Here is a 17,754-nt window from a genome sequence, read left to right as displayed (position 1 = left end):
TCCTTCGTATATGAGCTCTGATATATCATTATTATTGGGGAATGGTCAGACGACAATTCAATTAACGATTTAATTGACATATCTTCGTGGTTAACGTTTTTTGTTATAAAAAAGTCGATCAATCCCGATATTATGAGATAATTTAGCTCTAAGGCCCGAAGGATCTATTGTCCCATCTTCTAGCACTCAAAGCCTAATTCCTAAATTTTGGTATTTGTCTTATTTTATTGAGTTTTATTTCCTCCTCTGGTAAAAATGTTTACTCAGCTATTTGACCCGCTGGGTGCTGGAGACGATACCATCTCATGTTTGGCGGTTCCATCTGCATAACATTTTTTAAGAGTTTTATCAATTGAACCAAATGTTTTCACGGAATTCTAAAAATATAAAAAAATCTAGGGTTTTGGTTTAAAAAACGCAAAATTTTGTTTGAGTGGTATCCTCATTAATGTACACTCGTACATTGTCATCAGAATCCGTGAATTTTTGATCAAGAACGAAACGAACACCATCCAATCCTGCGATTTTCCCACTACGGCGAACAAATTTTAACATCCGAGGGGATATGTATATATATAACTTTTGAGGCATAAACTTGTATTTCGAATTTTCTGAGTATATCACTTAATTTTCTTATTAAGATTGTATATGTAAATTTTTTGCATCACTTCTCCTTTTCAAGATATCGTGCTAAAGCACATTTCTGGTCTAGAGACGTGAAAATTTAAGTCGTTGAATATTGTAGAAAACCAATCAATTTTCAATTGATAAATCGTTTTTATTCATTGGATCAATTCTTTATTTACAAAAAAAAAAAAAGATTTTTTTCAATGACAATAATAAAAACAATTGTTTCCCCTGACGTAACACATGCCACTGGCGTAATTGATTGGGCTGCTCAGGTACGTCTAAAAAAAATCTATCGATTATTCATCAGGAGATATGTCGCTATGCTGGGTAGCAGATTTACAACAAAAAATTGTTTTCTATTGTATATATTTTATCGGTTTATTGGAAAAACAAAAAGGTTTTTTTCACGTTCTCGCTCTTAAACAAAATAGAAAAATTTATTATACAATAAAATTATAAAACTCTACTACCCGCGAGAGCCACAAGTCTACTCAATAACATATTAAAAATTCACATCAATCGGCTCTATACTTTTTGAGAAATTACCAACGCTAGCTCGAAAAAAATAATTTCGAAAAAACTACGGTTAACGTGCTTATATCTGGGCGTCGTACTCCAAGCCGGTCTCATTTTAAAGGACTGTAACGTCTAAACTACAACGAAATTCAATATAAAAATTTGCAATCATATTTTTGAAAGTAAAAACTATCATAACATGAAAAAAATGGATTTTTTCGAAATTCTAGACCAGAAAGGTGCCTTACAGGATTTTTCTACTTCAAAAAGTTTTTGATTTTTCTACTTTTCTATTTCGAAGGAAAAATGCCTAAATATTTCTAATTTGAGCCGTTGTAAGTCCAATGTCTTTGAAATTTCTGTACATTTTTACGTCGGGCGAGTTGATAACCCGTACAAACCATGAACGGTTAAGTTGAAACTTCGACTGCATATATACATGTAGCAAAAAAGTATTGTATATTTGGTTAAACAAATTTTGGAGCAATTTTTTTTTAATAAATTTGGGCTTTATTTTTAATCTATCAAAAATTTTGTGTCATAAATTTTTAGACTTCTATAGCTATTCATAATTACACTCGAAAAAAATTATGTTAAAGTAAAAACTGCAGGTAAAGTTAATCTGGCTTCGTCGAAGAGCTGTGCAGGCACAATTGTTGCTCTAAATAGCTTTGAAAAAAAAAAAATGATTTATACTTTTTTCAAAATTTTGATTTATTTCAATATTCCGCTGTAACCAAATCAGAAAATATGCTAATTTTTCCGCCGCCATGTCATAACCCCTTAAGCTGTGGTTCTATGAGAAAATTTCACTTTTTCCACTTAAAGCTTTAATACCTCTTATATGACATTTGCATACACATTTGGGTACCTGAGTATGTATATGGGATATGTAATATAATACTTCGACAAATATTACTCTTTTTACGAAATATAAATCTATTTTTTTTTTGCTTTTAAGCATTCATCGTCAACATATTTGCTTTGATCCTGCTTTAAATTTACGATATTTACAAACAAAATGTACAGAATAATATGTCAGCATACGAGCTAATATTTGCGTACGCATACAGCTGCCGCTTATTTGTGTATGGAGATGTGTGCAAGTATTTACCCTTATTTGTAGCTGCACAAATACTTAAGTAGCTATTTGCCACTCTGAGGTCCTGGGCATGGGAAACATCACTTCATCTGCTAGTTCATAGAATACAAGGCATTTGTGCCTACTCGTACCTATGTGCATACATCCATACATATTGACATTTCTATATTTCACCTTCCAGGTTATTGAAGTGACTAGTCAGACAATCACTCAGCCGAAGCACTCTTGGCAAGAAGAAATGAAAAAAATCTTAAAAATTCTCAATAAACATAAAAATGTGCAGCACATTATTTTAATGTAACATACATGTGCACATATGAATGTACAAACGTATATATTTGTGTGGTTGTAAACATTTTATGTGCATTATCAACGCCGCACACATTTGCAAAGCAATTCGAGGCAATGACTTTGTCTTCTTAAAACATTTTATGTTGCACATTTTTAAGATTAATTTTTTCTTTGTTTGCATTTCTTTTAGTAAATAATGCAGGAAAGAGGGCGCGCATATAGCAGATAAATAAATAATGAATGAAGGCACTCAACTGTCGTTACGAGTGTCTGCAATTTCTTCGCTACCACTTTTTTCCTATTTTCCTACTCCCACTGCAATTCCTACACTTACCAGTGCCAAGGATGCTGGACTGCTTGCCTATTTCGGTTTCCTTGTTTGATGTATTTGTTTTTCAGCGATCGAGTCAGACGCTTATTTTTCTTATATTTTTTTACAATTTTCCTATTTTTTACTTTTTTACTTCTTTTTGCAATTTCTACAATTCGATCGTCGTTTCTGTTATTGTTGGCAGAAATCAGCGCTCACAGGCAAGCAAACTTCAGCATATATGGATTACGCCACATACAATGCAATAAATATGCACGTGCAGCATCAGGAGCAGTGACTGGTTGTTATCGTGGCAGTTTTGGTTTACTTTTTTATGTTTTGCTTTCCTTGCAGTTGTTGTTGCTTACATCAATCACTTCATACCACGCTTTGCTACTCTTTCAGTTTTAACTCACGTTTTACTCATTCTACTGAACTCCAGCTGGAGCGCCATCCCCTACGCCCTTCCGATGCTATTATCCTTCAAACTCCACTACTCTACGTCCACCACCTCCATCGCTGCTAACTAAGACAACGTCAGAGTATAGCAATCACTTGCTTACTTACTTTACTTAGCTTAATATCTCACCACTTCAATGTTGGTGCGCAACAGAAAAAAATTAAACAAAAAAGTCGCAACTGGATTAGGGTGCAGCTCTCTCCGAGTAGATTGATGTGGGGTGTAAGCATGCGGTGTATACCCTTCGTCAATTATATGTATGTGTGCAAGCAAAGTGTATATTGCCGTAGACATTGTCATGCTAATTCGAAGAAATTGAATGGAAAGCAATTTGTTTTGTGGCTATAAATAGAGATTACCACACCAGCTCGGTGCGGGCGGCACCCACAACACGCTCCACTGCGGCCACACTTTATAGTGAAAAAGAAATAAGCGTTGTTGCTGATACCAGTTGGCGTGGCCTTTTTCTATTCTATGGATTTTCAGTTCTGCTTCTTGCCTCCCTCCCAATGAAAGTATGCATTACTGTCCATCGTCGTTGGTGTTGGTGAGTAACCACTACATGACAGGTGTTGGACTGAGTAGCTTGAGGATGCTTTGAAAAGAATTTGCTGGCAACGGCAATTTCTTTCCTTTTTCCTGTTTACAGGTATTACTTTTTGGTATTTTCTCCCTTTAATCCATCAATCCGTCAACAACAATCCTAAGTTGTTTTATGTGTATGTTTGTCATATAGGAACACTGCCTCTTTGCCATTGAAAATGTGGAAATGTCTTTGAAATGTTTGCAAATGATTTTTCAAAGGGATTTGTGTGCGATATCGATATATTTCTCTCAGAAAAATTGTAAAAATGTAACTAATGAAAGGCATAAAAACACTGAAACAAACGGTAGTTTCTAACATTAATACAGATGGCCAGCGACCTTTTTTCAAGTCCTTTTTATTAAAAAAAATATGAAAATCTACTATGAGTTGTTTAAACGACAGTTTATGGAATTTAATAGAAATATTTCACTAAATAGGAATTTTGTTCGCTAAATACCTTTATTTCATGCCACATAGTTCATGTAGAAAATTGAAGGATTTTATTTGCTTACAAAAATGTAGGTTTGTTTTTGAAAATAGTGCTAATATATTTTCTGCTGCAAAGCTATGATCAGAATGGGTCTCGAAGCATAAGTGATCCCCCTCTACACCCTCATGGAGAGTGGCAACCAGCGTAACCTCACCTAAGATACTAAGTTAGTCTTCTAGTCGTTTAAGGCTATCAATTGCGCTGGTACAAAATATTTAATCACATATTCCTACCATTTGATTAGCGGTATTAAATCAGCAACACTTCACTTTCTCACTCATATTACAAAGGCTTACTATTGAAACATTTTTTCAAAATCAATCAGTAATTGTAAGATAGAACCAAATTTTTAAAATTTATATAAAAAAATGACCTTCTGATTCAAGAAATTTAATAAATTTTTTTCTTGTCTTTTTATATTCTTAAGCTTAATATGTTGCTATCAATTAAAGAGCTAAATAATATCAATATTTATTATAAAATATATAGTAATATTTTATGCTACAAAAGTTCAGGAAAGGAAATTGTTTTTTCCTTTGTTTAATTTTTTAAATTCTTGTAAAATTTCTGAACATTTTCAGAAATATAATATTAAGATAAACTTGTTTTTATAAAAACTATATTTTTGCTGCTCCATTTTAATTTTGTCATATTTGTAATAAAATAAATCTTTCACAAACATCGATAAAAAATTAATAATATTTTTATTATCTTCTTTTACATTATTTTATACTAAAAATTCGGAAAAAGTAATTGTTTTACAATTTTTTTATAAATTTCTTTTTTTTTCGTTTTCGAAACATTCTAAGAAGCTTTAAAATAAGAATGTTTTTATAAAAACTCAATTTTCGCTGTTGAATTTTAATTTTGGCACATTTATAATAAAACAAATATTGCATAAAAATCTATAAAAATTAGTAAAATTTCTTTGAATTGTGTTTTATTTTAAAATAATATTTTATATATAATAAAAAAGTTCATTCAAATAATATTTTAAAATTTGTTTTTCTAATATATTTTTATAAATTAAAATTTTTAAAATTTCTTTTAATTTTTCAGCATTTTCATATTAAAATCAGTTATTTGAATGAAAACTGAATTTCTGTTGGTTCAAAGCTTTCCTCAATTAAATTAGTTATTTAAAGAGAGAATTTAATTAAAATACAAAAAATCATATTGTATTTATATATATATTGTTCTTCCTACAATTTTAATTACCGATTGCGCAACTTTTCATATTAACTTTAACATTTTCGATTCAACTCATACAACTCGCTTAACTGAATTTTTATATCACTTTCACATATTTTCAGGACAAACAACTCCATCTCTCGCGCGGCGTTATAATCTCCAATCAAACGCTTGTACTGCAAGGCATCTCAAAAATTTCACATGGACAATATTTTTGCCGTGCCACCAACATACAAGGCAGTGTGTCCAGCAACGAAGTTTATTTGGATGTGAAGTGTAAGTCAATAAAAATTATTTAAAACAGCCAGACTTTATTTTAGGTTTGGCCAAATATGCACAGTTTCTCTAATACCAACCCCGAATTGATCTCTGACAAAATGAGCGAATAAAACAAACATTTCCGGGCAGCGCACACGTTTCTAGTCAATCCCCAAAATATCTAATAATTTTATGCTTTGCGCGGATTTATGCCCAAAGGCAACACATTAAATTCAATCAACCAAATAGCTTCTACATATTTAATTTATCAAACATCTATCTATTGCTACAACTCAATTGCCATTTACATAACTAACCATCTATTTTGCCCTCAGATCCGCCCGTATGCAAAGCCGAGTCCACCACCATACGCGCCGCCCTCAAACAGACCATCAACATTACGTGCCAAGTGGACTCGAATCCACTTGATAATCTAAATTACAGATGGCATTTCAACAATTCACTAGAGAGGCTCATTGAATTGCCCGCTACATTGTCGACGGCGCCTGCCACAATGCCGGTACGGATGTATCCGGACGGGGCAGCAGCTGTGGCGGCTGTAGGTCACACATCCGGCGGATATTATCAGCGTAGCAAGCGGAAACATGGTCATGCACAAAAATTTCTACTCGGTCGGCATGGACGTGTTGCGGCGGCCACCAGTGTTGTGGGCGGTGGCAGCAGCGGTAGCGCGTGGGCGAATATACGCTTCGAAGATACCGACGAACCACTATCGCCCACTCAATATGTCGACGAGTACGATGATGGTGAATTTATAGACAACAACGAGCATGACGAGCAAGCAGAGGCGGGGGATGAGCAGGTGGCGTATAAAGACCAAGGTGGGCCGCGTGCACAAATGGTCTATTCGAATATGATTTATAAAAATCATTTGGACAACCGGCAACAACAACAACAATCACCACATACACATCAGCAACAACAATTGTCAGGGCATCAGCAGCAAGGGCGTATGGCTGGCGGTGGTGGTGGCATTGCTGGCGCTGCTACTGGGCACGATATGCTCCCTCATGGCAATCAATTGCAGTTAGCCGAGCGCAAGCGGCTGACGGCGGCGTTACATAAAAAACAACATCATCGCCCATTGGCTGCTGCGACTATGACCACTCAGTCACCACCGGCGCCACCGCTCAACAATGTCTACAACTACCACATAGATTCGTACGATAGCTTTGGCGCAATCTCGTGCGTTGCCAGCAATGCCATGGGCCACAGTGAGCCCTGCTGGTATCACATACAGCCTGCAGGTGAGTGAAACCGAATTGGAAGTATTTTTATGTATGTATAAAGTTTAGAGATGTATAGGTGTATATGTGCGCTTTTTATTCTATAGTGGTGGCATGTGGTGGACTGTGTCAGATTTCAGGTTAATATTTAAGAGGCAGGTGAAAGCGACTTGTTGAAGGACCCAGGGTTACTAAAATAGTATGACAAAATAATTAGTTGTAGAATCTTTCTGCTCTCTAAGAGCTTTGGCTCTATGTTTATCACTTTGCCTCTCCAGAATGAATGAGCAAAATTTGACTGGACTTTCACTAATAATTAGAAACATCTGCTGTGGTTAGTTTTACTCTGAAACTACAACTCTACATACGGTGCTGGTATAAAAATATTTAATAAATCCAGTCGATTGTCTGATACAGTTCATTTACAAAACATTGATCGGTTATGTAAAAACATATACTTTTATAGAGGAAGTGTCCAATCGAAAGGTGAAGGCTGGTAGTAAAACTTTGATGTTTTATATACAGAATAGTCTTCGCTCATTATTTTGGAATAAATGGTTCTACAGGTGCTTGAGCAAAAAACGCTTTTACTGAATCTCATTTTTCTGCTTTAACTAAATTTATATAATGGAGTAAAAAATTGCTTGCTATTGAATTCACAAAATTCGGTTTAAACTTCAGTACCTTTGTCTACCTGCAATAAAGTGATTTACATCTTTCTGCACTCACACTCATACACCTTAGCTACACTCGTGTAATGTAGGTCCTTTCAGTGGCTTTCGAGTATACTTTCCAGTCATTTGTGCCACAATATTAAAAACAAATTCAATTAAAACTCTCGCATTCCCACAATTGAGAAGCGACCCTCTGCTCCCACTTATGCCATGCAAGCATTTTTTGTGTAAATTAATTAATGTCAAAAGGTCAACTGTGGCTCAAACAAGCACGGACATACACACACACACACACTGGTATTTATTAAAATAAAAAATTAAAGTGAAAAATGAAATCTCGCACTCGCAATTAAAAATAAAAATTCTTCCACACCTGTTCTCACAGTAGTAGCAAAGATGCTTGGCACTTAATATACCATATATATATTATATTTTATCAGCGCTTTTTTCGTGTGTGTGTGTGTGTGTGTGGATGTGTAGCTGAGTATACGCATTTATGGTGTAACGAAGTAATACGATACCAGTGCTTTTGAAATTGGGTTTTACCACAAAATGATCAAAAAAGAAAATAATTTTAATTTAAAAATGCCACGGGTATTTTTTTTTACATTCAGAGAGAGTAAAACAACTTTAAAAAGTTTAATGCTAAAAGTGTTACATTTTTAATTTTAAAAATGCTGGTACCAGAGGAGGGGCTATTCAAAAGTTTCCCTGCTTTAAAGTTTTCCTAGCTAAACGCCCTCGGTAAAAATCATTTATTTCTATAGGTAGGTAGGGTGGCTGTCGCAATGACACACTTAGACCTTACGTAGGACAACTGAAACTTATATTTACCCTATGTGTTCCTTTTCAAACCATCCGGTAGCTTTAATAAACGGGCAAAGGTTCGTTAGTTTTAGATGCGCTACATCAGTTAAAAATGGCGTATCAAGAGTGCGAAGCCTCTTTATAGCTAAGCTTTCACACTCACATAAAGGTGTCTGACTGTATATTTCCATAAGTTTTCCTATAATTTTCTTGAAATTTGGACACAGCATTATTTCCTTAAGGGGTTATACGCAGTTATGAAGCAAATAAAAGACGGGTTGTCAAGGATTTATCCTGAAGAAACTTCAGAATATTTTAATTTGAAAATTTTTGGCGGTTATAAAAGCATCCTTCAAGAACGTAACAAAATTTTTTATTTATGAAAATGTTGGTTATAGAGCGCGCTGCAGGCGATTTCTGGAACCTCCTTTAAAAAAAGACGATTTACGGTGTACATCGTAACTCAGGATTGGATTATCTGAAATCAAAAAACCAAACAAATTTTGCTAATATATTAGATTATCTAGTAATTAATCGTTCGGCTAATCAAAATAGTGAATTTTCACAAAATGGCAGCTTTTAAAAGAAATGATTTCGATTTTTACGTTAAAATTTGGCCGTAAATTGATTATAAATTGGAAAATAAGTATCAGATTTACAAAAGGAACGATTAATTACTAGAAAATGTATCTTTAAAGATTGAGTTAAAACGGTTGATCGATCAAACAAGCCGTTTTCGAGATATCGTGTACACCGACTTGAAAAATGCCGTTTAAAAAAAAACACGTTTAAAGTTTCAATACCTACCTTAAAACGTGCCGAGGCATCTCTACATATTTAGGTATAACTCCGAAAGTATTGCTTAGATCTACTTCAAATTTCGTGTGTATACTTTTGAATTACAATGAATTACAATTACATTACAAAAATGCAATAAAAAAAAATCGATTTTTTTGAAAGTCATAACTGCGTATAACCCCTTAAGTATCCACCTTCGTTTAAAGTCATATATTTTCGTGAGTTTTTCTTAAATATTCTTGAAATGTTGGCCCAACTTTCTGAAATTACTTTATTTTGAGAAAAAAGTCATGTATCTTATATGATAGTTGAGAAAATTACTCTTAAAAGTGGTGAGCTGCTTGTATATATTGTTCTCCTGATCCCTATCTACTACATAGTTCCAAAGCATTGATTACAATTTTTGCAATCTGACTATTTTTTACCTAAAGTTTACAATTTTTGGAAAAAAAGCTCGTGACAAATAGTAAAATTGCTAATATTAAACTGGATCTTTTCTTCGAATTTGGGTATCTGAATTAAAACAAATACTAAGAAGTCACAGTTATTTTCAAATATTCTTTATTTTTTTAAAGAGATTTATAATTTATAGTTCACTACCTTTTTTCGCTTGAAGTATAAATTTTCGTGCGATTCGCCACTGCAGAAAACAATAAATTAATTTTTATTTTTAACGCACTTCTATGAATTTAACGCATGACGCATGTGTGAGGGCACATACAAGACGAAATAGAGAGAGACGAAGAGAGAAGGTGAGGAGACTGTATACTTTTCGTATGAATTTGTGAAGTCATTCATTCTATTTTGTTGATTTTGCGTTAATTAAACGAAATATCATAGAAGAATTCCAGGCAAACGGTTAGGTTGTTTTTGTTTATTTTTACAATAGGCTGTCATGTATGGACAATAGTATGAATTTGATATTCATATGTTTAAATTTCAATGTATGATGTTTAATATCCTGGTAGGAGAAAGATTTGTATTGCAGAATATTTTTTTGGATGTCAATATTTTTCAAATTTTAATTAAATAAAAACAAATGCAATTTTCAATAGCGGTAGTATATTTTAGGTACGAAAAGGGGTTGCCAAAGAACAAAAAAAAATTAAACAAAAAGGCATTTCTATTGACTGACTGTTAAATTCCTTTATCCCTTTGCGTTACTGCTTGACCTTGTGATCCATTTTTTTACAATCACATTTGAACTACTGCCAAAATCGCCAAAAAAAAATGCATATTTCGATTAACTGCAAGCGTTTGGCACACATAAAAGCCGTCTGAAATGCTTTCATGTTAAGAAAGACTACACTGCAGACGATCTTCATATCTAAAATGCGTTTTCGGCATGCCAAATGTTTATCTAAACTGATAATTTGCTGTACTGACCCGAAAGGGTGGATTAGTAAATTCCTGAAAACTGTAAGGTAGGTACTCAATTCGCCAACAAATTTTATTAGATTTCCACACAACTGCCAACATTTGTTCAATTTTCTAGTGCCCTGCAAATAATACGATTTTTTGAGGCACTCAAATACTTCTATATGTTGCCGTCGAGCTATTTCTCTAATCTGAGAATAATGCAGTCCATGTCGATTTAATCTAATTTCTCTACGTAATATGAGCCCCTGATCTTTTTACCTTTTCCGAAATAGTCGATATGAAGATATCATTCGCATTACAATAACAATTCTCTACTGCCTCAACTGTTGATCACTGGTGTAGTGTAATGAACCGGCGTTCCGTTTACGGTGATGAAACTTACACAAAATCTGAATTACGTTTGAATGTCGTCAAGCACAACTTTAATGCTTTTTATCACACACACACAAGTCACTAAGAAAATATTTGAATATTTTCTAAATATCTTCAAAAATATATTCTTTTCGTATCCTTGTTCCCACATTTTCAGCAATTCAATCATTTTACTCCATTTGCTATATTTATTCTCAACCACTTCCGACATTTTAAACGAGTTTGTTAGCTTTGTAAGTTTGCTTATTAATGGTTTACAAATAAGCATGTCATATTTCAGTGATTTCTGAGAATTACAATTTGCATCTGCATATTGGCGTCCCACTCTTCTTAAAAATTTTCGAAATACTGAAGTATGTTGTTCAAAATGAACTTTCCTTAGCAGCATTTTTTTAGCATATCTTTATTTTAAATATGTATATGTGTATTTACACACACTAATACAAACTTTTGCAAACACAAATTCCGATATTAACACCCAACTGCACTCCACTGAATGTTCCTGCCTTCCTCAAACTATATGCAGACCCAAATTTAATTGTGCATTTGTCGTCAGTGTAGGTGGGGTGTAAATATACCCTCCAGTGAAAGTCTGAAGTACTCAGAGAATAATCTATTTTATGAATTGGTATTTGGTGATGCAAGCCATACTAGTTCGAAAAGAACTAAAATAGTACTAGTTGCAAAATAGCCATTTGGAGTTAGGAAATTAAATATTCTACCTGCAAATAAAAATGCTTCAAACATGAAGCAATCATGAAATGAGGGTTAGACGAATATTTAAGTAAATGTTAATGGAATCGATAATCTGTTTTTTTTTTATCTCCACTAGAAACTCGTTCGCGAACTGGTATTTTACAGATTAGGGCTTCCTAGCTTGTTGAGTTATGTGATGCTGAATACCAATTTCTAGCATTGAAGAAGATAGAAGTTGAACTACTTCAACCGCAAAACAAACCAGTTCAGCACTAGTGGCCAGTCTGACAGCTGGGCTGTTATAGAAAGTTCTCATCAACCTGCAATGGCATTGCAATGAATTGACTTTTTGACAAGCTCTTCTACTACTATTTACATACCTTTATGTGTTTGTGTGTGTGTGTGTGTGCTTGCATTGCCTTGAGTGTATTCTCATTTTCCACCGCATGCAGCAATTGTCGGCAAATTGTTTTCATTTTGCATATTTACAATAGGAAATTCATAGTTTCTGCAAATTGAGAATTTTACCCACCACCTAAGTATGACAGCGCTGGATGCCTGGCTGCATTGCTGGATGTCACTTGACAGTGTCATTGTCCTTGCCGTTCTTTTACAGCAGCGCTGGTTGCTGTGAGTTATGGTTGGCGAAATGAGCTAACGATTTGAAAACATCGTTTTGTGGACAATTGTTTCTTATTGTTTTTGTTATTTGTATATTGCTTACAATAAGTATTTGGTATTTAGTTGGCTCGCTTGCTAACACTCCTGAATTTGCTTCGGAGTTTATTTCACGTTCTTTTTTGTTTTTGCTTTTTGCTTTCAATTCCTTGCTTTCATACACTTCAGTTCGAATAATGAACGTCATTTAATTGTCTTATGCAATTTTTGTAGGTCCTGTTGCAATCCTAACCGCAATTTGGCAATGCCCATAAATCTCTGATTAAGTGATTTTTACAGATAAATCATTTGTGGGAATTTCCATTTTTGCTCTGTGAATTACTTTAGGGGAAAGAACTTGATAAATTGCTTTTATTGAAACTGGTAGGTGCGAGAGAGCATTTTAAATGAAATATTTAGAATTATTTTTGTTGAAAGTACTTAAATCGATATGTACTTCAATACATATATATGAAAGTAAGCACAAAGAAATGTGTTTAAGAATGTGCATAGAGACCACTCTGAATTATTACTACATTACTCTCGTAAAAGTATTATTATTATTATTTATTAGCTTCAATATACAATACTAGATCTTATTGGAAATGATACGAGTACTAACGATTAAGGTCTAGGACTCATTTAGTAATGCTATTTTTTTTTTCTTTATTACTCTAAATTTGCTCTATGGTCAAACACATTAGACACGAATTTTAATTATTTCTTAATATTTACACGTGCCACCACACTTTAAAAATCCCCATTGTATTCCTACGAGAAAAATTCACTATTTCGAAAATTTTGGTGTATTTACACATTTGTCTATTCTGGGTGAGATGAGGTCCAGAAGCTTCCTTGTTTCAGCACCAGCTGCTCGTGGTAGGTTTATATTCTGTATATTGTGCTCGTCACAGCTGCCTAACTCTGGGCCGTCCCAGCCGGACAACTTGGAGCCGTTTCACACAACCTGTTGAAGGTAAATACCTTCGGATTCAAGTTCGAATTTCCATCCATATACATCTGCTTTACAAGAAGTTTCGCAACCCTTTCCCTGCTCCTCCTGAGATAGAATATGTGTAGAGAAAGATTTGGTTAGAATAGTGAGTCGTAAACCCTTAACAACGGTAGCTTAGCTAACACCAGATTTCCTGGAGTTTACCGTAGTTTTCTGCGGAGTTTTTGATGCAAAATTGTTTGCTCCCAAGCTTGTTCCAGGCACCTTACCCTTACTTGCATGTTGTGTCCTGTTTTAGCACAATTGCCTTCTGATTTGAACACAGCCTTCTTTTTTCGTCTCTGGAGTACATTTGGTGTGGCCCAACAACTTCTGCTGCGCGCCGTCTGTCATTAAGTCTTATGTGTATAGTGTGTACGATTTGTAGAGATGAGCTGTGAGAGACTAAAATTTTAATATGATTGTTTTTTTTTTTTTGCTGAAATTTGGCTATTCTTCCATACTAACCCACCGCATTATTTTTTTTAAGTTTGTAATTAGAGCACTCGCTGGTTGGAAGCCAAAGCTGTTAAAGCAAGATATATTAGTTATAAGACACACCGCCTACTGTCATGCAGAGCTTAAGATGTGGTTATGAATGGTCATGAAACTTATGAGAATTGGAGAGTAAAGACTAAACGAATAAAAATGAAACATGTGATGTGACTGAACTTTCGATTTTCAAAATTTCCATTAATTCAAACAAGCACTGGTACTAACCAATTTAAAGTTTTTTCTGCCAATTTTTTTTAACCTGTTAAGAATAGCAGAACTGTATTCTAATCCAATAAAATATCTTAGAACGAAAGCCTGAACAGCTAACACTGTGCGACAGTGATTTTATACTTTTATGGAGACCTAGTACAACTTGTAGGTATAGTAAAACTAAGAAAAATGGTATAGGAGAAATTTCCAATACACCCCCAAAATCTCGTTTTATGGCCATAAAACCGTTTTTCAGTAGGTTGATGTGAAGAATCACTCCTAACTTCGCCAATTTCCATCCGATTTCGAATTTGTTTTTTTAGTTCGAAAGAACAAAAACAAGCCTTTTTGGCAGTGCGTTGACAATTTTTCTGAAATGACAACTGACGAGACTGTAGGCGGAAGTATTGGGAATTTTTTTATTTTTTCTCTATTTTTTCAACTTTGACATAATTTTTACGATATCCGATATTGAGGATTTTTTTTAGTACACTACTGTTATAGTAAATTTAATTTTGCGTCGAATGAGCTATATTTGACTGTAATTGAATTAAAATTAATAGAGTTGTGTGAGTTTTAAGATTTTATTTTTTTTTTTTACTCATTTGGTATGTAGGTATAACTTTACGCTAAATGGGAATAAGGACGTGTTTTGATGCGTTATTATATATACGTAATATTTATTGGAGTATATATGTATACATAAGAGTACACTGTACTGCATACAACAGAAGTGGTTAGAGCTTACGAAAATATCTGACATATTATAGCACTTTTTTTTTCAATGGAAATATGAAAAAGCTCCCAAGTGTACCAAAGTTCACACTGTACATTGATTAACAAAAGAAGTTTGTTATTATAATTTAACCTTATTAAAACGTCAAGGTTTTATTGTTTGTTTCATTGAAATTCAAGACATATAAATCAAAACGTTGCCAGAAAAGTCGAATTTCTCAATATTCTCCGATGATGTGGCATCATCAGCCTTATCATAAACCAGATGATTGTTATTTTTATAAAACGGACGTAAACGGTCATCATTATAAAGCTCGAAAGCACATAAAGTATGCTGATGTTGCAACTGTTAAGAACCCCGTAGTCTTTGACGATATGATTGACTCAACTGCAGGTTATGAACTGAAGGAAGTTCAACTCATTGCTGATGATGATCAAACTGATAACAATAAACCTGATGATGAAGAGTACTTTCCGTCTGGTTCTAAGTCTTCAGAACGACACATTGTATCAAATTCAGATTTTCAGGATCTTTCTCGTGATTTACTTCTATCGGGAAGACAATCTGAAAAGCTCGCTTCTCGATTTAAACAATGGAATTTAGTTGATGACGACTTCAGATGAATGATGATGATCGAATTTCTTACAGAGAAGTATTCGAAACTGATGAAGAGAATGACAATTGTACCGTACCATACTAAACTCCAAAGGGCCGTTTCCAATGCATTTTTAAGGTTGGAACTAGTTCCGTTGTGTACTGCACCGTACCATACCGTACAGTGCTGCACTGCACAATACTCCAATAAATATTATGTGTTTATAACGACACTTGTTATCATTTTCATGCTTCGATGCCTACATACCAAATTAGTAAAAAAAAAAATAAAATCTTAAAACTCACACAACTCTATTAAATTTAATTCAATTACAGTCAAATATAGCTCATTCGACGCAAAATTAAATTTACTATAACAGTAGTGTACTAAAAAAAATCCTCAATATCGGATATCGTAAAAATTATGTCAAAGTTGAAAAAATAGAGAAAAAATAAAAAAATTCCCAATACTTCCGCCTACAGTCTCGTCAGTTGTCATTTCAGAAAAATTGTCAACGCACTGCCAAAAAGGCTTGTTTTTGTTCTTTCGAACTAAAAAAACAAATTCGAAATCGGATGGAAATTGGCGAAGTTAGGAGTGATTCTTCACATCAACCTACTGAAAAACGGTTTTATGGCCATAAAACGAGATTTTGGGGGTGTATTGGAAATTTCTCCTATACCATTTTGTTTAGTTTTTCTATAGCCACAAGTTGTGCTAGGTCTCCATGAAAGTACAATATATTTAATTTTTTTTTTTGTCACACAGTGTAATTTCTCTTAAAATTATGTTGTTCCTAATAAATAAATAAATATCGATAAAAAATATGTTTAACGCCACCTACTAAAACAAAGTTGATGAGCTTTCGGCATGCCTTTCCACTGGCTTGCGCTTTATCTATTCAAACCGATCAATTAATTAATCACATTTGACCTGCTTACTGGGAAAGATCAAAGCTGCTGCAACACAAACCAATTATTTTCCATACTTCACCTAGTAGTCCTCTATGGCTTCACACTCCTGCCTTAGCAGTTGTAGGATCTTTATATTTGCCACTAAACCCATACAAATACAAGTAAATAAATGGTATGCCCGTAAGATTGTAATAGAGATGCTGTTAAATAAAAGTGAAACCAAAGCAACCGAGCAAACTCGAGCGACCCTTGATAATTAAGACTAACAAGCCAAGTTGCCGCACACATAGTTGGCTGGTTGGTGTGAGAATGGCACGAGTAGCCAGAGTAGCTAGAGAAATGCGTGTAAGTTGAAGAGATAAGAAAAATAAAAAAAATACTTGTATAAAAACTCTATAATAAAAACTTGGTGCTGCATTGTTTTGGTAAGCGTGTGTGAGCGCGTGTTAAAAGCGTATTTATCTAGCCAACAAGACTACATTCATTTATACGAACTAAGTGCATATCACAGCCACAGACCTGGAGCCAGCCGCAGCGTGCAAGTGAGTGTAAGAAAAGCGGTAAAATCTAAACCCTCTGCGGTATACCTACAATTACTTCTATGTAGTTAACCATACAATACCGCTGCAATGGAAGGATGAACTACGTAGCTGGTATTTGAAGAAAGAAGGCGTACTAGTGCGACAGTGACTAGACTCGGACCAGTTGAAAAATAAGCAATTCGAGTTACATGCAAGACAAGTACTATTTTATTTTATTTGTGGTTTTTATTATTGCTGTGTTTATTGAAATGACCAAATCGTAGTAATCGCCATTTAAAAAATTCATTTTCTAACATTGAAAAAGACAAACTACTGCAGCTGCAAACCAAACTGGCAGCAACGTATCTAGTTCAGAACTAGTATGTTTGACTGCAGGGATTGCCTGTACTGGTGGTAGTTGTGCAGAAGTCTATCCACTATCTACGCATAGACTGTTTGCACTCAAACTGAAATGTGTGTATGTGTGCATGCACAATCTTTCACGCTCCCTCGCAGTTGTGTGTATGTATGTGTGTGTGAGTGTGTATGTGAGATTACTTTCTCGCTTGTTTAGTTGGTTTCTGATTCAATTTTACTACTTGTATATCCACTTGTAAGCTTTTGTTTTACTTTCTTCCCACACACTTTGCAGCAATTCCATGCATTTTCAGCATAGCTTTTATTTTTGCTTATCCTTTTCAAGCGCAGCCGCCGCTCTTAAGTGCGCTTAAAAACAATTTACAAAAAATAATAAACAAAGAACCGCAGTTGCATAACGAGGAGGAGGGTAGTTGTGTGTGATCTTTGTTCTCCGCCTTTTACGA

The 17,754-nt window shown here is 34.3% G+C and overlaps 1 protein-coding gene across 1 annotated transcript in view; it reads left to right on the top strand.

Moving 5' to 3' along the window:
• LOC128868860 (nephrin) overlaps positions 1–17,754 on the top strand; it is a 265,318-nt gene that overhangs the window by 230,424 nt on the left and 17,140 nt on the right. Inside the window, exons 11-12 of the mRNA XM_054111405.1 lie at positions 5,699–5,852; positions 6,170–7,102. Coding sequence (XP_053967380.1) covers positions 5,699–5,852; positions 6,170–7,102 — 1,087 coding nt within the window. The remainder of the gene's footprint in view (positions 1–5,698; positions 5,853–6,169; positions 7,103–17,754) is intronic.

This window comes from Anastrepha ludens, chromosome 6 (assembly GCF_028408465.1).
Source record: "Anastrepha ludens isolate Willacy chromosome 6, idAnaLude1.1, whole genome shotgun sequence".
In the NCBI taxonomy this organism is placed as follows: domain Eukaryota; kingdom Metazoa; phylum Arthropoda; class Insecta; order Diptera; family Tephritidae; genus Anastrepha; species Anastrepha ludens.
Note: the sequence above shows the minus strand (reverse complement) of the source record. Positions and strands in the feature narration are given on the sequence as shown.